Source organism: Ornithorhynchus anatinus, chromosome 2, assembly GCF_004115215.2.
Source record: "Ornithorhynchus anatinus isolate Pmale09 chromosome 2, mOrnAna1.pri.v4, whole genome shotgun sequence".
NCBI classification, from domain to species: domain Eukaryota; kingdom Metazoa; phylum Chordata; class Mammalia; order Monotremata; family Ornithorhynchidae; genus Ornithorhynchus; species Ornithorhynchus anatinus.
Genome location: NC_041729.1, coordinates 57,727,708 through 57,751,139, shown reverse-complemented (window position 1 = coordinate 57,751,139; position 23,432 = coordinate 57,727,708). Strand labels below are relative to the sequence as shown.

The following is a 23,432-nucleotide window of genomic DNA, read 5'->3' as shown; positions in this document are numbered from 1 at the left end:
TTACAACTCTCTTCACTTTGCCCAAGCTAATATTATAACTGTACTTCACATTCACTATCCTGTCTCTTATCCATTGTTCATAGCTTTCCCTTTTGAATACTCTCTCCCCTCAAATCCATCACCCTTCCCACTTAAAAGCCATCTCTTCTAAAAGGCATTCCTTAACAGTCTGCCTTTCCAGGTCAATCTATTATCCATCCTAGCTCCCATGTTTATATCTGTTCCTTGTTTGCTTTGGTTGTTGTTGTTGGTTTTTTTTTTTCATTTATATCTATGATCTAGCTCTTTCATCTAGTATACATCTGGTATTTCATAATTCCTTGTCTCTCCCTCTCAATCGTAAGTACTCAAATGGAGGGACTGCATCCTTTACTTATGCTGAATGCTCCCAGTGGCTTAGTATAGTGTTATCAACAGAGTAACAATGAGAGACATTGTGGCCTAGTTGAAAGAACACAATGTCTAGCAGTCAGTGGACCAGGATTCTAATCCCATTTCTGCCACTTGCCAGCTATGTGACCTTGGAAAACTCAGGGAAACCTGGGAAATTTATCTGTTCCTGTTTCCTCATCTATAAAATGTGGATCAATTACTTGTTCTCCCCACTTCTTAGACAGTGAGCCCCATGTAGAGCTAGACTATGTCTGATCTGATTGTCTCAGAAAGAGGTATGGTCTAGTGGAAAGAGCACGGCCCTGGGAGTCAGCTGAACTGAGTTCTAAATCATGGCTCTGCCACTTGCCTGCTTTATGACCTTGAACTTCTCTGTGCTTCAGTTTCCTAACCTGTAAAATGAGGATACAATACCTGTTCTCCCTCCAACTAAGGGAACATGTCTACCAAGTCTGTTACATTGTCCTCCCCTGAGCACTTAGTACAGTGTCCTGCACACAGTAAGTGCTCAAAAAATACAATTGATTGATTAAACTATGAGACCCATGAGTGACAGGTACTGTGATCCAACCTGATTGTCTTATATCTATCCCAGTGGTTAGCACAGTGTTTGTTACATTAAAAGCATTTAAATTCCACAGTTGTTATTAGTGTTTTAGCAGGTGTTTAATAACTGCAATTGTTGATCAGGAGGAGCAGGAGAAAGAGTAGGAGGAAAAGGAGAAAGAAGAGGAGGAGGAGAAGAAAAAACAGGGGGAAATCAATTTAATATAGCTGGAGAAAGCACAATGATAATAGGATAAAATGATTCTCCCAACAGAATTCACCCCCTAGTCTATTGTCTGGTTGCTTCTGTTCTAAAGGAAGATTTGTTATCTTAATCCCTACTATGGATACCGCCACTGGGAACATGACATATGAATGCAGCTTTATTCGGGCAAGTCTTGACTGCACCTTCCTGCAATAGCTGTCAATCAAAAAGACTAACAGATCATTTAGTAACCTTCCTTTGGGCATCAGGAGACTATTTAATGGCAAAATATCCTCCTAGCATCAGCATGTCTTAAAGCTTTTGAGTCCCAAAGTGCTGAAATTCTTTAAAATACCAAATATAAAATCCCCACAATGTTATCTGGCTAATGAGCTGGCTATCATCAACATCTTTAGGACACAAGAAGATCTTGAAACAAATTTCAGAATCCAGTGTATTTACCCTGTGTAGAACTCTCCAATGGATAAGAATATATTTCTTTTTCCTTCCCTGGTTAAGTTTGAATGGGCAATATTGGCATTCAGTGTGATGAATTCTCTATGTCAGTTCCATGTATATGATCTATAAATGATCTAGATACATTTTTGTAGTAAAAATGAAATGAATTATTAGGAACATGTCACCTTTCTAACTTTCAGTCTGAAACTACATTTTAAATTAGTGACAGTCTTACTAGAAAGAATTTTCCTTATGATTATTAGTAAGTTCACTCATAACAAACTAATCCAGTATTTCCAACAAATCACCATCTTGTTCCTGAGAAAAGTGACCTGGTGCCTTAACAGAGTGACTCCAACTCCTCATTTCCTGCAGGAATTCCATGAACATTTCACGGTTTCATGATGCATTTTTAGGTTTAGCCTTTAAGAATCACAAATAGCAGCATTGGAATGGCCCTCAGACCCCAAACACCAATTATGCTGGATATCTTTAGACATATCATTATCCCTACCATTTTCTCTAGTATTATACCTAGCACAAACTTGAAACTTGCCTTTCTAGAATTGCTCTCAGCATTTCTCCACTTCGGACTGTAGTGTGTTAATTTCTTTGGATGTTGGGTACACTTGCTCCATCTGCATTGGATGACTCCTTGGTCTTCTTTCTGATTGTATTTCCATTTTTCCACTAGAAAATTCAGTCAAAAGAGCTGCCAAATTTTCTGGACTAGGGGCACATTAGCCAGAATGTAAATTTGAGTGTTCTGGAAATCGTCTTTCATTTTAATGTCTAAGTCCAGAGAGTTGCTGCCCTGTCTGTCCTCCTTTCTATCAAAACCATCTTCAGAAAGACTATTTCCCTCAACACTGCAGGGGAGAGGCACAAAGGTTTCTGAGGCCAGGAAAGAGCTTATAAAATGATTGTGCCAACAGAATTCACCCCCTAGTCTATTTTCTGGTTGTTTCTGTTTTAAAGGAAGATTTGTTACCTTAGTTCCTGCTATGGATTCTGCCACTGGGAGCATGACATATGAATCAGCTTTATTCAGACAAGTCCTGACTGTCTGGTTGGCACTCAAAAACATTGTTTGCAGCCCCTTCATAAGAAGAGACCTGGAAACCAACACACGATTTTCATTTCTTTATATGTAACCCCAGAGGAAAACAGGATGCTTTCTGGCAGTAGAGCGGGTCTGAATCAGTAATTCTTGTGAGTTAGGGGTTCCATTGCATGGACAACACTTCAGGTGAAACCACCGGTCAGGGGTTTCTTGCGAGGCACATTGAGCTTTATTCTACCCCATTTTGAAAAGTTTGCATCTCTGTGGGATGACTTGGGACAAAGATGTGATAAATCCTCAAATCAGCACTATCTTTAGTTTTCACTGTCTTAAGAAAAAATAAACAGTTGTACACATCTTTGTCACATAAATTCTTGTATTTCTGTCCTTTTAGGTCTTCAAAATAATGGGAATATTGGACAAGCTATCCCTAGGCCTGTTTTCACTATGAAACTGGTTTTACAAGGAGGAAGTGTTTCTGGTGTTAGGTGCAAAGGACTTCATATTTTCCCCATCTCACCTCAGCAGCAATCTAAATAAATTTAACTTGTCCATGTTACTTGTCAGTTAAGCATTTCACCCTTGCTAGTGACTAATTGTTATGGTTGCTAGGCTGCATGTCCCCTTCACACCCTCCTCCCCCTTGAATCCACTGGGACCCAACTCTTTGCCTCATCCAAAGGCAGCATGTAGCATGGATTTTTAATGGACTTCCAAAGTGAGGAAACAGTGTCATCCTGCTCATTTGTAAGACTGGAAGGTCAGTTTCACCTCTCAGCTAAGTGTTACTGCTAAATTCTCACTGGGATTTACATTGGAAGTGAAGCAAAACCATCATTCTTGTCTTGAAAATAACATCTAATGAACGAAAACTCACTCTTTTTTCCTGCTCTACTGCCAGGGACTGGGAGTGATGAAAGGGAATTGTGACGGGGGAGGGGCAGGCAAGTGGCATATTGAAGTGGGAATCACTAGCCATGAGGCAGTGACTTCATCCCTTGCTCCTTTCCACATTTCTACAACAATGGCCCCTGGAACCAATAAAAGCCATGACAGGTCATTTTCAGTCACCATGTCACATTCCTCCCAGTTCAACTAGTATCTCTTGCTAGCATGTTGCATTATTAGTCGTTAAATCCAGACTAGAATTCTTTTCTCTAGTGGTTCCTCCAGGAGATTGCTGTGATGCAGAAAATTGCAAGGCTTTCTAGGTGGCAACTGGAAACTGGTTTGACAGCATGGATTAATCACATCCCTTTTCCCTGCATTAAATGTTTGGTCTCCAGCCCCTGGTATCATTGTCTTTGAAGAAATCAGTGGAGGCAACTGGAATCAGCTTTACTAAGCCAAAAAAGAGGATTCTGTATCCTCTGAATCCTCTCCGTATCCCACAACCAAGAATTCCAATGGAGATGAGTCTCAAATAGCTCAGGGAAATGTGATATGTTGCTTAAATATATAATGTGTGTCTATAAAGCAGATACTGAGCAGGCTTCAGGCTTTAGAAGAATGCAATAACTGTATGAAAAGCAGCATATTTAACTCATTTGTTTGCCCACATCACAAAAATTTTTAAAAGTGCCATGCATATGTTGACCTCTTTTAGTGTTACGTTCTGAAGTAGTATTTCAAGAAAACACCAAACTAAGGTTTAATTCATCCTCTTGGCTCGCTTTTTGAGAGAAAATAACTTTCCACAATCTCACTTCATTTTGAATGGAGAATGTGCAATATTGTCTAAGGACAGTACGAATTTGACTTAGTATGCATAATTTTTTTTCAATACTCTGTGCCCATTCAGTGTGGTTACATTTGTTTTCTTAGGATATATAAATATATATATAAATATATATATATATATATTTTCCCCCTGAACTTTTCTCAATTGCTTTTTTATCAGGTTTACAAATCAAATCAAATAGTTATATTGCCAAGCTCTGTGATATTATTTTCTGAGCTTATAGCACAATGTATTGAATTATGCTTGCTCATGTACTGCTCCTGCTATTCTCTCCATATTGAGAGAGACTGACTGGGGGTCTGTAAATTCACTTGGCTTCCAGCATTACTGGTTAAATCAAGAGCCCTATTCAAGCTTAGAGAAGAGACAGAGCAAGTGTTCATTACACAAATCAATTTGGTCAAAAGCACAGCAGAATGGGCACTCAACCAATGCTCACATAATATTGTCAACTTAATCAAATAATGCCTAGAAGACATTCACAAGCTTCTCTCTCTGAGAAATAACTTGATTGGTGTAGGAGGAAGAGACGGTTGGGTCTTCAAAATGGCACAGTTTATTTATCACTGTTAAAACCTTCTGCACAGGAAAAAAAAATGCCTTCAGTAGAGATACAATACTAAATATTCAATAGGCTAATGGGGGGAAACAGTGTGCCATCAGTTTCTTATGTGTTGGAGTTTTTTTAGGAAAGAATTGGAGTTGCAGACTAAAATGTTTACAGTAGAAACAAAAGCTGTTTACTGCTGCCATTTTTCACTTATGCTTATGCTTTGGGTCCCAGGGGCCAAATTCTCCTCAGTATCTAGCAGTCCTGGAAAAGCACAGGATGTAACTCAAGGGGATGTTATCCCATCATTATCTTCCTGGAGCTTTGACCTGCTAAAATGTCTTGTGGATATGTGAAAAGGGAATGAGTTCATCCTCCCTGAACTGATCAGCACAAGGAGTCTGTTCCCTTTACAGTCCTAATCCCTAATGTCCAAGCTAGACTGAAGTATTCACCTCATTCCCCACCTGCTGTCCTGATTCTATTTATTGCTATCGTTTTTGTCTCTCGTCTCCCCCGATTAGACTGTAAGCCCGTCAAAGGGCAGGGACTGTCTCTATCTGTTACTGATTTGTACATTCCAAGCGCTTAGTACAGTGCTCTGCACATTGTAAGTGCTCAATAAATACTATTGACTGAATGAATGAAAGAAAGAAGAAGAGTAGCAGAGCTCATAGGAACCAAGATTTCTCTTTCACCAAGAAAGAACAAAAGAAATTGGGAGGAGGAAAGAGCAAGACGCATTGAAGGCAGTTGTACTGAGGAAATTTCAGTCAACCGCTGTTTATTGAGGGTTTGCTGTGTGCAGAGAAGTGTACTAAGCTCTTGAGAGTAAGTAGACATGATACTTGCCCTCAAACACCATACAATCCAGTCAGTTGTGGAAGCCTCAAGACTGGTAGTAGGGAGAGTTTCGTGAATCATATAGAATCCATTACCCTCGTGGATTTTGAAGTCTTCATGCCTGCAGCAATTCAGAATTTCTTACTCCCCACTGGACCCTGCCACCCTGTCACCCCTGCCCCCTGCCAAGCCAGTGAGGGAGAACAGAGCTACCGATTAACAAAAACAGTAATAAATGTAGGCTTGAGAGAGGCTGAAAAAGGACTTTGAATAGGCAGAGAAAGGAAGAAATATTATGTAGGCTGGCCAGAGGTGCTAATCTTTGCAGGGATGGAAGCAAGCTCTAAACCAGCCATGCTAGGATTGGTCAATGGCTAAATCAGATTTCACCAGGATTAAATGTGAGTGCTCTGAGTTATTCATTGAATTAGGAATGACTGCGGAAGAGTGAGGACCACGGTTCTCTATTAAGGCACTTGTGAAGGCACTAAGTGATCTTTACAAGATTAAAGCTCCCGGGTGTTTCTTAACATTTGGAGCATACACAAGTGCTTGAAGGGTCTGTTTATTAAGAAGTGTCTGTAGCTAACATTTCACATACCAATAGAGGTTTATATCTGGGCTCAGGCAAGAAATGTCATTGTCGCGGGAATGCTCTTTTGAGGCTGCTTTATATCACCCGTGATGAGAAACTGAAAATATCTTTCAGAGGAAAAATGTTCAGCTCTAGGCCTCTAGACCATGCAGAAGCAGCATGGCCTAGTGGAAAGAACACGGTCCTGGGAGTCAGCGGATCTGGGTTCTGAGTCCAGCTCTGCCACTTCTCTGCTGTGTGACCTTGGGCCAGTCAATTCACTTCTCTATACCTCAGTTACCTCATCTGTAAAATGGGGATTAAGACTGTGAACCCCAAGTGGGACATGGACTGTGTTCCACCTGATTTGCTTGCATCTACCTTAGCACTTAAAATATTGCTTGCCACATTGTAAGGACTCAACCACTACCACTAAAAAAAAAAAAAAGCTCACAAATATTTTTGACCAGTAACAAATTTTTCCTAGTCCCTTTGCCTCTGACCAGCAAGGTTTCCCCAGTCTCAACAAATAAAAGGTCAGCCCTTTCAAGACCCGTACTTCTTTAAAACCTGTCCTAACCTCATTTTAGCCCTAGTCCAAGGTTCCTAGGTAACATGCATGGCTGTTCTTTACCAAGACTTCTTGACTACAACAGGGTGGGAGGCTATATGATAGAGAGGTAAAGAGCCATTTTGAAACTTCTATTTCTGCAGTGCAGTGATCTGCTGAAGTGCCCAATTGTTTAAGCAGGATATTATCATTAGAAAAACAGCCTCAGCGGAGCAAGAGGAAAGGTAATTTAAACAACAGAGGTAACTTTGAATCTTTCAACACCGTTTCTGTATTTGTAGCAGTACTTAATGGAGTCCTTGTGTTTCCTGTATTCTGTGAAAATATATCAAATTCTGGAAAGATAGTCTCCAATGACATAATGGACTTTTATTTTACAGTGTGACAATGACCTGTTCCCTATATTTATTCTATGAAAGTACATAAAAAAGAGAAAAGCAGCAGTAAAAAGCATTTGAAACACTAGGAGAAAAAAATGCAAGGAAGGCAAGATAAATCAGTGAAAAAGAGCATTTTTCTGTTACCCTTTCACACCCCATTTTGTATTTCTGTGGCTCATTCCCTCATTTTCTCTTTTTTTTTTGTTCAAAAATCTACAGTGCTGTGCAAATTTATTTTATACATATGTATTCATATATGCACGCTCACACATATTTGTGTGTCTACTTATGCTGCCAAAAATGATTAATTAGGCATAGTATGTTTTTTATCGAAGAAAACAACACAAAGATTCCTACAAAGTACTGTTTGCCAAAAGATGATTAATTTTAATTTTCACATGAATGACAAAATCCTATTAATCATTTAATATGTTTAATCATAATCTCAGTAATTCCTAATTAGATTTATTAAACTGAAACATTCTGCAGTTGTGTCAAAATCCAAATGCAAGACCTCTTTTCTAAAACTCCAACAGGCTATTTACATTTGCAGTTATATAGGAGTTTCCATCTAAGAATTTCAGGCTCACTCAAATGACAAATTAGCATGGTTTCCATTTTACCAAGGGCAAAATTTGTGTTACCTGATCATCAGCATAATGTTAAGAAGGAGGAATTGAAGAATTGTGGTATTTGCTAAGTGGTTACTATATGCCAAGCACTATACTAAGCCTGGGGGTAGATGCAAGTTAATTAGGTCAGGCACAGTCCCTATCCCACATGGGGCTCACAGTCTAAGTTACCTGCAGAAAGAAGCTAGGAATCCAAGGGCATGACTTTGCTTTCCATTTTTCTTCAGAGATTTCACCCTGAAAGGCATTATCTTCACATCTAGGAAGCAGCATGACTTGGTGGAAAGAGGCTGGGTCTGAAAGCCAGAGGACCTGGGTCCTAATTATGCCTCTGCAACTTGTCTGCTGTGTGACCTTGGACAATTATTCTTTATTATTCTTTTTTTATGGTATCTGTTAAGTGGTTACTATGTTCCAAACACTGTACTAAACACTGGGTTAGATAAAAGATTATCAAGTTGGACACAGTCCATGACCCACATGGGGCTCACAGTCTTAATCCCCATTTTACAGATGAGTTAACTGAGGTTTAGTGAAGTTAAGTCACTTGTCCAAAGTCGCACAGAAGACAGGTGATGGAGCTGGGATTACAATCCAATGCTTCTAACTCCCCGCCCTGTGCTCTTTCCCCTAGATCACCCTTCTTCGCTAAACTCTCCTAGGGGTTTAACTTCAGAAGAGTTTCGGGAATGGTCAGAGTTGTGCACTGTCAAATTTGAAAGATGAGGGAGCCCTGGGCAATTGAAAGAGTTTGAGTAAGAGATCAGTGATGAGAGAGATTTGATCAAGGCACAGGGAGTAGGCTAACTAGAGAGGAGTGAAGAATGTGAACTGGCAGGGGAGCCAGAAGGTCTTGGGTTCTAATCCTGGCTCCGCCACTGGTCCGCTATGTGAACTTGAGCAAGTCACTTCACTTCTCTGGGCCTCAGTTACCTCATCTGTAAAATGGGGATTGAGATTGGGAACCTTAAGTGGGACAGGGAATGTGTCCAACCCAATTTGCTTATATTCACCCCAGCACTTAGTACAGTGTCTGGTACATAGTCAGCACTTAACAAATACCATAATTATTAATATTATTATTAGTGGAAGAGAGAGTAAGTGGGCAGGGATTGTCCCTCTTCATTGCAAGGCAGTGAGTATAAATTAAGAAGAAAAGGGGACCTAGAACAGAGCAGAGAGAATCACATAGCAGGTAGGAAGCAAAGGATTGTGGGCCTGAGAGGTAGGAGGAGAACTGTATCAGGAAAGGAAAGCTAGATAGCTTTTTCCAGGAGAAGGTACTGTCCACAGTGTAGAATGCAGCTGAAAGTTCAAGGAGATTTAGGACAGCAGAGAGTCTGAGATTTGGCACAGACAACATCATTGCTCACCTTGGAAACAGCACTCTCAGAGGAGGAAAGGAAGGAGAGGCAGTGGGCAAACACAACTGGTTATATATCTTTGGCTCAAAAAACATACCAATAAGTTTGGGTTTCTCCAGACAACATAGTCTCTTTTCCCTAGTTCTTGTAGCTAGAAATTTATCTAGGCCAATGAGCTTTTACAATTCCTTAATTTGGGGGAAGGAGGAGAAAGGATAAACAATACAAATGAACTAAAAAAGTGCCTGTCCACTCCCTTTCAGAAATCAGTAACTGCTTTCTTTGCATTTTCCCTCTGTTCTTAGCTCTGATGTGTTATTGTGAGAATGCTGTGGAATCCTTCATGGTCACAAACATGATGAGCTCAAATCTGTAATTACTTAGAACATATTTAACTTCATTTTGTTTTAATTTTTCTTTTAGCAGACAGACGATGCAGCACAGACCGACGGTCAGCACCAGACACAATCTTCTGAAAACACAGAAAATAAATCACAGCCAAAGCGGCTTCACGTCTCTAATATTCCCTTCAGATTCCGGGATCCAGACCTCAGACAAATGTTTGGTGTAAGTGCCATTTTCTGTCTCTTTGCTTTCATTTTTACATTTATAGGGAAACACTTTGTTTCCCCCTAAGCACTTTGTGTAATCTATGCTTGAATAGTTCACTCATAGATGCTATAAGACCATCCGGATCTCTTTGTCATTTAATTGCACATGTTGCCCAATCATTTGTACAGACAACCTATTTCTAAAGGAACAGTTCTGATCAGAAGCAATAATGAGCAACAAAACAATATATTAAAAATCCTCACAGTTGCTAGTACCTTTACAAAACTCGTACCATATAGATATGACTTGATTCTTAAATAGTGGTATATTCTATGTGAATATATGCAAAATATTTACCACATTATAGATTGACTATGACAAATTCCTGTTTAAATATTTGAGAGCCTTCTCATACAATGGCTTCATTTGTATCCCAGTGGCACAGCAATTTCCTAGTGGAATTAAAATTGATTCATTGAAGGCTGGGCTTTGCATAAAATTACACATCTCAAGCAATAATGATGTAGAGTCTACAAAAAGTACATAAAATATTCCTAAAATTTGCTCTAATGTTAGCTAGTGTATAACCCAGCCTGAATAGGTAAAGATGCTTTCCATTTTTTCATGATGTCCATGGAAGATATACTAATAGTTGTAGTAATGGTAATTATTAAGCACTTACTGTGTGCAAAGCACTGTGCTAAGAAAGAATGGACAGATGAGAATTAGACATAGTTCCTGTCCCTCAGGGTTCTCACAATTTAAAATAAGAGTCAGAGGGGACTGGTAACAGGTATGCAAAGAGAGAAGGAAACAAAAACTAAGACAACATCAAGGCATATACAAATGAACAAAATAAAACTAAGAATCTGTAGGGTACTGTGGCTAGAGGAGCAGAATTTAAGGCACCTTACCTCTCAGGGTCTAACATCACAAATGCGGGGCAATAACTGCTATAAGCAACAGCCTCCAGAGCCTTCCCGATGTTGGGTTGCGTCAACCCAACCCTCTTTTCCGAGCATAGAGACAGTAGTCTGTCATATTATTTAGAAGACCACTTGGCTGTCCTTAGGGAAGGAAACGCAGGATGCCAACCTCTCTTCTTATGGCTGGTGAATATGTTATCATGCAGTCCAACACAACTCTGAAGTCATTATGACCATCAATCCATCAATCAGTCGATGGAATTTACTGAGGGCTTACTGTGTTCAGAATGCTGTATTAAGCACTTGGGAAACCACAATACAATAGCGTTAGTAGATACAACTCTTGCCCACAAGGAGCTTACAATCTACAGGAGAATAATTTGGCAGACTATTGCACCTTTCAGTAAGCACTTGGGAGAGTACGGTAGACGTGCTCACAACCCACAACCAGCTTACAGTCTAGAAGGACTACTATTCCTGACAATCAGAAACACCAGTGATATTCATGACACATTTCTCTTTTCTTCCTGACACATTCCTGAAATGGAAGTAGGCAAGCCTGAGCCAGATTAACATGGAGCCTCTTGGGACTTCAGCCCAGGGACCCCATATTGAGGCTTGACTCAATACACCACATAGTGTGACCCCCCCCCACCCCACCCCCACTTGTGCAAGCTGCTATCACTACTCCAGTCTCCATCCTTGCCAAAAGTCACCTTCAAGAAAGGTCAAATGGAGGAAGCATTATACAATAATTATGGTATTATTATTGGAAGCACTGTTCTAAGTGCTTTTCTCCCAGTCATTCCTCCTCCTATGTTGGACCTCCTTCCCCTTCCTGCAGCTTTAGCCTGTTGCCAGGGATGGATATAATGTTATACAGGGAACTCCAGGCTTACCAACCTGGCTCAGATGACCCCCAGCTCAACTTCAAGAAGTCAGGAAGGGGAGAAAGTACTGAGACATGAAACATGGAAGGAGGGGCTCAGGATCATCCTCTCCCAGAGCCTATTTTCCCATTCCCCCTCCACAAAAATCTCTTGGCGGCAAAGGAGCAAACCGTTGCACTACCACACCAGCTGTGGACCGAGAAAGCACCTGCCCCAGAGCCAAAATGCTGCTCATCCTATTAGTGAACAAGTGCACGTGGGGATTGATTGGGAATTAGCAATTGTTAATGGAACGACATCTGGGAAAGAAGTGACATCTCGGGTAAACCACCGGAAGAGTGACATGGAGTGAGGCCCAGCATGGGGATGAAGGAGACTCCTCAGTGGATGCAAATCCATGAATTCAGTTCCAATGTAGTCACCCTCAGCATGGAATCATGACATCACGTTATGACATGGTGAGCCCCCTACAAAATCAACTAGCCCCATACTGATGGAAGAACTATTTTGGCTTGGAGTAGCCTGATCATTTTCCCACCTCCAGGTATTTATTAACCCTGTCTATGGTTATTCTTCCCCGAATAATAATGTGTCTCCACATAGAGGGGAGAGTGTGTGGGTCAGCCTTCTTTCCCTTTGTCTTGCTGGAAATGATAGGGATGACCTCAGGATGGGCTAGTTTACTTTATTAGTCTGTGTTTTCTTTATGACCAAAAAACACCTTATACATAAAAATTCATTCAAGAACAGTACTGGGGAAATTGTAGATATTTTTCATGATCCTTTCTCATTTGAAACTAAGCTTGACTTGAGGCCTCCATTCCCTTTCAAGGCAAGGTAGGACTAAGATTATTCAGGGAAATGCTGTTATTTTAAGAGCAGTACTTTCAAAGGAGAAATTAAATAGGAGTTGAGGATATGGTACAGCACAAACTCCTGTTGGGGATTATTTTAAGGATTAGAATGAGTAATTAGATGAGTTAGATTCCATTCTGAATATCAATTGGATTCCATTTTGAATATCTCTGAGTCTTTTATTCATTCAATAAATTGATATTTTTATTGAGTCTCTACAGTACAGGCTGTACAATCTTCAGGGGCAGACCGACTTTAAAAAAGATTACAGATAGTTCTAGGAGAGAAGGTCATGGGTTCTAATCCTGATTCTGCCACTTGTCTGCTGTGTGACAGTGGGCAAATCCCTTTGCTTCTCTTGCTTCTCTGGGCTTCAGTTACCTTATCTGTAAAATGGGGATTCAGACTGTGAGCCCCATGTGCTATAGGCCCTGTGTCCAACTTGATTTGCTATGTCCATCCCAGCTCTTAGTACATAGCCTGGCATATAGTAAGTGCTTAACAAATACCACAAATATTAATATTATTAATACTAGGGAGGGGAAAGGGTGTGAGCAAGAAGCAAGGAGTGGGAGACAAGTATCAGGCAACAGTGAGCAGGTTAGCATAAAAGGTTAGCTTTAGTTTACCTCCATCTGCTCTCTAGGACTTCATTAATTCATTCATTCAATCGTATTTACTGAGCACTTACTGTGTGCAGAGCACTGTACTAAGTGCTTGGAATGTACATTTCAGCCACCAATAGGGTTCTGAAACTAAAAACTAGTTTAATTTGAAATTCTGACAATCTCCCCACCCAGTTGGAAGTTCACTTGAGATCCATAACTGCAAGGGCATTCTCACACCATCACCCTCTGACACCTGGGGAGCTCTTTCTTAATCACCACTAGGTCAGCCTATCTAGAAGGAATAGGGGAAGCTAGGTCTCTGCATATTCACCAAGATATGACCTGTGGATACTCCCCAGTTGCTTCTCACTAAAACTCTCTATTGGCCACTTACTCCTCAGTCAGCCAGTTTTCTCAAAGTGAAACCCACATTCATATAAACCAATTATCGTTCAAACACTGGAGGGTTTGCTTTTATAGTATAATGGTGGTAACAAACCCGGACTAATTAGGAAGTACTTTCAGCTGAGTGAATAAAGCCCAACGGGTATCATAAGTAATGCTGGTTTCCTTATAAATCTTAAAATATTTTAATATGTTAAATAAGATTCTATTTCTGGTCTTGCACCAGACATTGGGAAACAGTGAAGAGCTGCAATATCAGCTTTCTTGCATTTCCCTAGCCTGCATAATGGGATTTGTTAAGCATTTACTTTGTACCAGGCACTGTTCTAAGCACTAGGGTAGATACAAGGTAATCAGGTTGGACACAGTCCAAGGACCACATGGGATTTGTAATCTTAGTCCCCATTTTACAGATGAGGTAACTGATGCACAGAGAATAATAATGAAACTGATAATAATAATTATGGTAATTGTGAAACATTTACTATGTGCCAGGCACTGTATTAAGCTCTGGGGTAGATACAAGCAAGTTGTGTGGGACAGAGTCCCTGTCTGATGTGGGGCTCACAATCTCAATCCCCATTTTACAGATCAGGTAACTGAGGAACAGAGAAGTAAAGTGACTTGCCCAAGGTCACACAGCAGACAAGTGAAGGAGCCAGAATTAGAACTTATGACCTTCTGACTTCTAGGACCATGCTCTATCCTCTATGCCGTGACATGCCCATGGTCACACAGCAGGCAAGTGGTAGAGCTGTGATTAGAATCCAGGTCCTTTGGACTCCCAGACCCATGCTCTAACCACTTGACCACACTGCCTCTCTAGTTGTCCAGCTTCTTTGATCAGGGGCAATGCCGTCTCTCTGAGGTGTTTCCAGCAAGTCACACCACTTCAGATCCTGCTTTTCAGCTACACGCTCTTGTTAGTACAATAACATAACATGACACGATTGAATGATATGTTGTGGAGTACTTCAATAAAAGAATATAGTCAAGTCCAAAATAAGGTGTGGGGCCTAGTGGATAGAGTGCAGGCCTGTGAATCAGAAGGATTTGGGTTCTAATCCTGTCTCCGCCACTTTCATTCATTCATTCAATAATATTTATTGAGAGTTTACTCTGTGCAGAGCAGTGTACTAAGCATTTGGGAGAATACAGTGTAATGGTAAACACACACATTCCCTGACCAAGATGAGCCACTTGTCTGCTGTGTGTCCTTGGGCAAGTCACTTCACTTCTTTGTGCTTCAGTTACCTCTCTTGTAAAAAATGGGGATTAATACTGTGAGCCCTATGTAAGACAGGGATTGTGTCCAACTCAATTTTCTTGTATCCATCCCAGCGCTTAGTAAAGTGCTTGGCACATAGAAAGTGCTTAATGAATGCCACTATTAAGTGACTCAGTTAACGGGGCCGATGACCACATGGGAACAGACTGAGTGGCTTTAATGTAGACGATGACACCAGCAGAGCAGCAGTATATGCTGCCATGCCAACTGAAGTCTTCTTTGAAGCAAGCTTCTCTCTGGCAATGAACCAGCAGACACATTTCCTGGATGAATTACTAGGGGTTTGTGGGGGGCCACAACCCTCCCTCTGCTCTATCACATTTTTTCACTACCTTCTCCTCTTCATATACGGCTGGTCCTCCTTCCAGGTCTCCCAGTTTTTCAGTACCTCAATCCTATCCTTCCCAAACCTCAAAGCAGTATGGCCTAGTGGATATAACATGGGCCTTTGAGTCAGAAGGCCCTGGGTTCTAATCCCAGCTCTGCCACTACTTGTCTATGGTGTGGCTTTGGGGAAGACACTTAACTTCTCTGTGCCTCAGTTGCCTTATATGTAAAATGGGGACTAAGACTGTGAGCCCCAAGTGGGACATGGACTGTGCCCAGCCTGATTAGCTTGTATCTAACACAGCAATTAGTACAATGCCTGGCACATAGTATGCGCTTAACAAGTGCAGTTAAAAAGAAAAAAATCTGCTGATTCACATCCATTACCATAGATCTAAACTGAGAAAATTATCTTTCTTTATTTAACCAAAACACAAACAACCTTCCTTCACACAGTGCTCATATAGCTAGGAGTGAAGGTAATACAGTCTGTTGAAGAGGCCATTGGTCTCCAGTAAAATTATTTAAAGTGATGTTGTAAAATAGCATTTTGCCTTTGGATGAAACCTGTATTTCTATTCAATTTTGTGACTTCAAGGGGTCCAAGAGATATTCATCTGAGTCCTGGATTCCCATCCCACTCAATTCCAATGCCTGCATTTCATACAATAGTATACATTTCTCACATGCGCACTCTAAAATAACTAAGTCTCATTCATAAGAGGCACCACCCCCACCCCCGTCCTCCTGCCCTGGCCCCCTCCAGTTCACCCCCATTCCTACCCCTCACACCATCCCCACCCCACGCACCCTCCCCACAGCCTCAGCTAAGTGTGGCCTGTGGATCCTCCGCTCCACCATGGGGAAGCTTCCCTTCATTATTTACCTGTCTCTGTAGCTAACCCAGTCACTGCTTCTCCTCGCCATCACTGAAATCTGAATTTCCTCAGGTGACACAGCTTCCCCTACTGCTCTCTCAAAGGAAACTTCATCTACTCCCACTTCCCCAGATTCACAGGGAAAGGAGGGAGGGGTCAGTTTCCTTCTCACTCCCCAATGCCACTTTCACAGCATCCCACCTCCTCCATCCCTCTGTTTCCCTTCCTTTGAAGCCCATATCATCTGCCTTTACCACCCTCTCCAATTACTAGTCATAGTCATTACTGACCTCAGGCCCCACCTCCAAATTTCTGAATCATTTTGAACCCTTTCTCACATTCCTTCTCTCATTCTTCATCCCTACATTACTCCTCGAGGACTTCAATATTCATGTGGACATCCCCCAAAGATCCTTCCACTGCCTGGCTACTCTCACTCCTTTACTTCAGTTACTACCTGCTTTATCCCACCTCACAGTCTCACCAACCTGGGCACACAAATTGAGTTTATAATCTCCAGTAGCTGCTCAATCTCTACCCTCACCAATTCTGAAATTTCTCTGTCTGACCACAACCTCTTCTCCAGCTCTCCTTCCCTTACACCCATCCCCTACAGATCTGTACTGTTACCCCACAGAGACCTCTGTTCTTTGACCCCCTCCAGGATTCTACAGTCATCCATTTGGTCTCCATACCCAAACTACCTTCTCCTGACGCACAAATTGATGCACTCAACACCACCCTCTCCACTGAACTGAACTCCCTTGCTTCCCTCACACCCATTGTCTAATTGCCTCTACTTTAAAACTCACCTCCTCCAAGAGGCGTTCCCAGACTGAGCTCCTCTTCTCCCTCTACTCCCTCTGCCATCCCCCCTTTACCTCTCCGCAGCTTAACCCTCTTTTTCCCCTTTTCCCTCTGCTCCTCCACCTCTCCCTTCCCATCCCCACAGCACTGTACTCGTCCGCTCAACTGTATATATTTTCGTTACCCTATTTATTTTGTTAATGAATTGTACATCGCCTCGATTCTATTTAGTTGCCATCGGTTTTTACGAGATGTTCTTCCCCTTGACTCTATTTATTGCCATTGTTCTTGTCTGTCCGTCTCCCCCGATTAGACTGTAAGCCCGTCAAACGGCAGGGACTGTCTCTATCTGTTGCCAACTTGTTCATCCCAAGCGCTTAGTACAGTGCTCTGCACATAGTAAGCGCTCAATAAAAACTATTGAATGAATACTTTCTATCCTCCAATTTTCTCTCATATCCCCTCCAATCTAATTTCCACCCACTTCACTCCACAGAAATAGCTCTCTACAGTGGCGTTCTGCTTCACCAAATCTGATGGCCTCTACTCCATCCTAATCCTCCTGGACAACTCAGCTGCCTTGATACCTTAGACCACCCCCATCTCCTAGAAACTTTATCAAATCTTCGATGTAATGACACTGTCCTCTCTTGGTTCACCTCCTATGTCTCTGACTACTCCTACTCAGTCTCATTTACTGGCTCCTCCTCTTCCTCTCACCCTCTTATAGTTGAGGTCTCTCAAGGCTCAGGTCTAGTCTCCTTCTATTCTCTCTCTATGTTCATTCACTTCCATGGCTTCAATTACCTATCTCTTTGCAGATGATTCTCAAATCTACAACTCTAGCCCTGACCTCTCTCCTTCCCAGAAATCTCACATTCCCTCCTTCCTTCAAGACTTATGTACTGGATATCCCACTGACGCCTCAAATTTAAAATGTCCAAAATTTAACTCCTTATCTTCCCACCGAAACCATGTCCTCCAATCCCCGTCTTTCCCACAACTGCAGCCAACACCACTATCCTCTCTACCTCACAAACCTGTAACCTTGTCATTGTCCTCAACTCATATCTCTCATTCCAGCCACCTATTCGATCTGTCACCAAATCCTGTCAGTTCTATCTTCACAACATTGCTAAAAGCCTCCATTTCCTCTCCATCCAAACTGCTAACATAGTGATCCAAGCACTTATCCTATCCTATCTTGACTACTGCATCAGCCTCCTTGCCAATCTCCCAGCCTCCTGTCTCTCCCCACTCCAATCCATACTTCACTCTACTGCATGAATCACTTAACAAAAATGTTCAATTCGTGTCTCCGCACCTCTCAAACCTCTCCAATGATTGTCCATCCATTTCTGCATCAAATAGAAACTCCTTACCATTGGCTTTAAAGCACTCAATCAATTCACCCCATCCTATCTCGCCTCAGTACTCTACTACAGCCCAGCCCGCACACTCCGCTCCTCTAGCACCAGTTTATTCACTGTGCCCCAATCTCATCTCTCTTGCTACAGACACCTTTCCCATGTCCTCCTTCTAGTCTGGACCTCCCTCCCCCTCCATATATGCCAGACCGTCGCTCTCTCCACCTTTAAAACATTACTGAGGTCGCATCTCCTATCCTCCTTCTCTGATTAAGCCCTCTTTTTGCCTGGCTCGCTCTCCCTTCTGCATCAACTATGCTCTTTCTGTGAATCTTTGGACAGTTGATATTCACTCACCCCCAATCTCACAGCACTTATGTACATATCTTTAAATTATATATTATAAATTAATTATCTATTCATATTAGAGTGTGTCTCCCCCAATAGACTCTAAGCTTGTTATGGGAAGGGAATGTGTCTGCTAATTCTGTTGTATTAGAACAGTGCTCTGCACATAGTAAGAGCTCAATAAACATGAGTGATTGACTGATGATGAAGCCCATGTCTTTAGAAAGTGGAGTTTATGTTGCCTCATCAATTGGGAATGCTGCATTTTCAAATCTCCCTGGAGTTTTGTTTTTGCTTAGGCTGCCTTTGAAGGTTCATCCTGAAAGCTTTACAGTCTTCTTGTTGTGGGCAGGGACTTTGTCTACCATCTGTCATATTGTCCCATACCAAGCGCTTAGTACACTGCTCTGTACACAGTAAGCACTCAGTAAATATGATTGATGGATTGCACACATTTAGTTCTCAGTAAATGACTGATTGATTCATCAGAGTTTAAGTATATCCAAAAATTTCAAGGTATTCTTTTAAACATTCATATCTACAGCTATTTCACAGTGATTCTCTAAAGTACCCAGGTAAGGTAGAGAAACATCTTTCACATTCAATCTTGAATAAATGTCAAAATCAGTTCCCAAACCAGGTAAATATTGTCAGAACCATTGCTATTACATTGACAGTCCTTTAAAATGTTTTAACAGCACATCGATACTTATAACCACTACTTCTCCATTTTATTTTTAATTTGTGACTTTTGTGGCTCTTGAAGTTGACATTGGCTTTCCTCTTCCTCTGACATGATTCGATTTCTGAAGAAATTATTTCAAGTTGTCATTTCTGAGCAAAATCTTTTAGCTCATTTTTGAGACTTTGGATTCCCACTAAAATTTCTGCACATTTTTTGCTTATTAGGACCCAAGGTTTTTGGAAATGAGATCAGACATATCAGAATTTATGAAACAAAATGTACTATACTCAGGGATTCCAGGCAGTGAGATGGGATGGGGTTTTAAATTGGTATAGAAGGGTTGAATGGATGTATCCATTGCAATATTATGGCTTATCCTTTAGAAATTTTCATTTTAGGAAATAAATTGTCAGGTAATCATCTATTTTTTTCAAAGTTGTCAGTGATATATATTAGTTACTTACTCTGTCTCCAGCACTATCCTAAGTGCTTGGTAGAGCACCATAGAATAGGCACGATTCCTGCTCTAAAGAAGCCTGATATTCTTTAAAACTCTTCTCCTTCCTCTCCTCTTCATCCTCTTTGGCCATCATCCTGATCACTGTTCTCATTCTCCTGATGCTCCACCTCCTACCATTTATTAGGCCCTTAACAAGTACTACAATTATGAATCTGATTATTAGTAATGATATTCCCTCATTACTAGGTTATATAACTTTTAGTTGGTTGACAATTTTCTGGGCGCCAAGTCTCTGACTCCTAAAAATGAAGATCTTTGGTCCTTCAAGGAACATTCTTAATATTTCTGAATGTTTTATTTCTGAAGCCATTTATGGGCAAGGACTTTGGAAAGGCACATTGGATGACTTTAAAAATATTCAGAAACAATTGAACATTAAGTATGGTTTCCAGTCCATACAATAGCTATTTTAATGTCCTAGCCTCTCACTGGAAATAAAATACAAAATTTTCTCTGGGATTAAGAGTCTTCACAGAGTGTTGTCCCAAACAATGCATTAGATGGCTAATGTATTCTTAAAGCTAATGCTTTAGGTAACTACCTTGCTTCTACAGAGAGAGAGAATGCATCAGATGCTGCAGTCTCATGCCAAAGATCAATGCCTTCATTGTCCTCTATTGAATATGCAGTTAAACAGTTCTAGAATGGAAATCACCCCTCCTTATAATTCTATTATAGCGAGGAGCACCACACAGAAGCTATCTCTGCTCAGGGCTATGCACAGCTTTTGAAGAGGCTCTCTCAGTTGAGAAATCTGTTTTCAGAACAAACCTGCAAGCATCAACTTCATGATAGGAGGATGGGTTGCGCAGTGCAGATGGAATTGACATTTTTGGAGCCGTGAGCCACTAGTATCACCTCCAAACTGGCCCTGAAATCAAATGTCAGCAAATCTTTCTGATTAGCAGGCCATTTCCAGCATATCAGCCCCTAGCCTGCTACTTCTTGGCCTGTTCTGATTCCTTGACAGCCTCGATATTAAAGGAGCAATCCAACTGCATGTACCCCAGTTCCTCTTCCCATACTGAGGGGGGCAGAAGGAGGGGAGTACTACAGAATGGGCTGGAGTGACCCTTTTTGCCTTATCTGCCTAAGATCAGTCTTGGCATATAATAATCATAATTATTATGGTATTTGTTAAGTACTTATGGTGTTCCAGGCACTGAGCACTGGGGTTGCTGAGTAGATAATCAGGTTGGACACAGTCTCTGTCCCGCTTCGGGCTCACAGTCCTAATCTCCATTTTACAGATGAGGGAACTGAGGCACAGGGAAGTGAAGTGACTTTCCCAGGGTCACATAGCAGACATATGGCAGAGCCAGGTCCTTCTGACTCCCAGGACTGTGCTCTATCCACTAGGCCAAACTGCTTCTCATTTGATTCGGGCTAGGAACTTGTATTAGGACTCCAAACCCCATCAGACAACTTTTGTGCCACTCTCCATCAGTCAATCCTTTGAAGTCTAAAATGGTTCACGTTAGACTTTTATCTCTTCATGCATCTGGGAGCCCTTTTCCCTTGTTTCCTTGTAGCTTCCCACTTTGAAAACATTGTCTGCCTCATGAAAAAAATGTGCTCCAAACCTAATGACTAATAACATCAAGGAGAAAATGCCTGACATCGCTAATACGAAATGACACAAGCTAAAGCTATTGCTAGGCTAAAACTCTTCTCCAATTAAATAAATAAATAAATAAATGAAACCTTTACCAGAAGTGTATTTTATGCCAAAGGGTATGTTTTTTTCCTGGGATTCTGTGTTCCTTTTGTGGATTTTCTACATTCCATTTCATGGGAAGCAGTGTGGTGGCTTTAGTGGAAAGAGCATGGGCTTGGAAGTCAGAGGACGTGGGTTCTAATCCCAGCTCCGCCATTTGTCTGCTGTGTGACCTTGGGCAAGCCACTTCACTCCCCTGTGCCTCAGTTGCCTCATCTGTAAAATGGGGATTAGGATTGTGAGCCCAGCGTGGGATTACCTTGAATCTATCCTAGCTTAGAACAGTGCTTGGCACTTAGTAGGTGCTTAACAGATACCATAATTAGTATTTTTGTTAGTCATTGTCCCTAGTGATCAGGAGGAGAAAAGGAGCTTGTGGACTCTAGGGGCAACAGGAAGGAGAATCGTACATCCTCCCATCTCATCTAAACTACTACAACTACTTGTACCAGCCCACCCTCCTCACCCCTCTGTGACATTCAGTGCCATTTTGTGGACAAAGAGGATCAAGGCAGAGTGGAACTTGTGTCATTTCTGCCAGCAGTGCAGTCCTTTCTCAGCTGCACATTCCAGCGACTTAAGGCACTAAGACTGCAAGCCAGGAAAGGCCCTGGACCTGTTTTGCAGAAGTATCCCAGGCCCGGCAAAGAGTTGGAGCAGCCTTGGTGAACCCCTTTTTAGTAGCAGGCAACCTTAGAGATATCGAGCCCTAAGTGACTATATTATTCATTCATTCATTCATTCAATAGTATTTATTGAGCACTTACTATGCACAGAGCACTGTACTAAGCTCTTGGAATGTACAAATCGGTAACATATAGAGACAGTCCCTGCCCTTTGAAGGGCTTACAGTCTAATATCATGCCCCAAGCTGTCAGTTCCTCTGGAGGCTCCAGATATGCCAGCACTATTTCCATGAATCTCAGTTTAACCAAATGTAGGGGGAATCTCACAGGGTTCCCACATCCCAGAAAACATGGCCTTGAGAGAGGCTGAGATTTGATGAATAGAAGTACAGGATCAGAGAGGGCCTCAGCAAACCAGGGGGCAAAGCTCACCCTTTGTGGATTTGGGCTAAATGTGTACATATCTCCCCTTGGGTTGTCCTGATAGCTTATCACTCAGGGAGGTGGCTTTTTCCCAGTTTCTGCTCATCTCTAGTCTCCTTCACCCCCTCTAGCCCAATACAACTTCTAACAGGCTTTGACAAACTTACACAGTTTGAATTTCACAGCTTAAAAAGAAGCAAGCATCAAATAATAGAAAAGAGAAAAGCCAGAAACTGAAAAATGGAGTGGGAAAAAATGGAGTTGAAAGGAAATAGGAAACATTTGGTCCCCAAAATAATAAATTGAAGCATATTATATCTTATTATTTCCTACAGAACACTAATGTCTGTATTTCTTGCCTAAGCATTTGATCTATCTGATCAAACTCTGAAACTGGATCTAGAACCCAGATTTAAACCCAAATAATTAAAGCATTTCTGATCTCATAACGTCTTAGGAGGGTCCCCAAAATGTTGACATGATTTAGTAGTATTGATGGATAGCAGAAAGCCTCGACCAACCTAAAAATACACCAGAACAGGTTCTGCCATTAAATTTCTATACTCGTCTCCTGGAAAATTCCTGAATTTAAATTTCACGACTGTTCCTTCTGTTATAAGCCCCATGAATCAGCTTGCACATTTTGCTTGATCCTAAGTTCTCTCTCCCCAAAACCTACATGGACAAGAAGGGACAGAAGGTGAATCCCAATGGCTGACACACCAGGTCACTCCTGACACCCACCATCTTCCAAAACAAGGTGAATAGGATTCCCCAATCTGGATTGTCACTTCAAGTAGCTGGCAAATAGTGGAACTCTACCAGTTCCACTTTGGGATCTGGTCATTTTGCATTATGACAATTCATCTGGTGGTTCTTTTTCAATCAC

General features: G+C 41.5%; 1 protein-coding gene across 16 annotated transcripts in view; it reads left to right on the top strand.

Annotated features, from left to right (window-relative positions):
* Positions 1-23,432, top strand: part of RBFOX1 (RNA binding fox-1 homolog 1) — a 1,878,609-nt gene that overhangs the window by 1,721,682 nt on the left and 133,495 nt on the right. For all 16 annotated transcript variants that reach the window (XM_029058016.2, XM_029058005.2, XM_029058022.2 and 13 more), the window contains one exon: positions 9,745-9,888. In XM_029058016.2, coding sequence (XP_028913849.1) covers positions 9,745-9,888 — 144 coding nt within the window. The remainder of the gene's footprint in view (positions 1-9,744; positions 9,889-23,432) is intronic.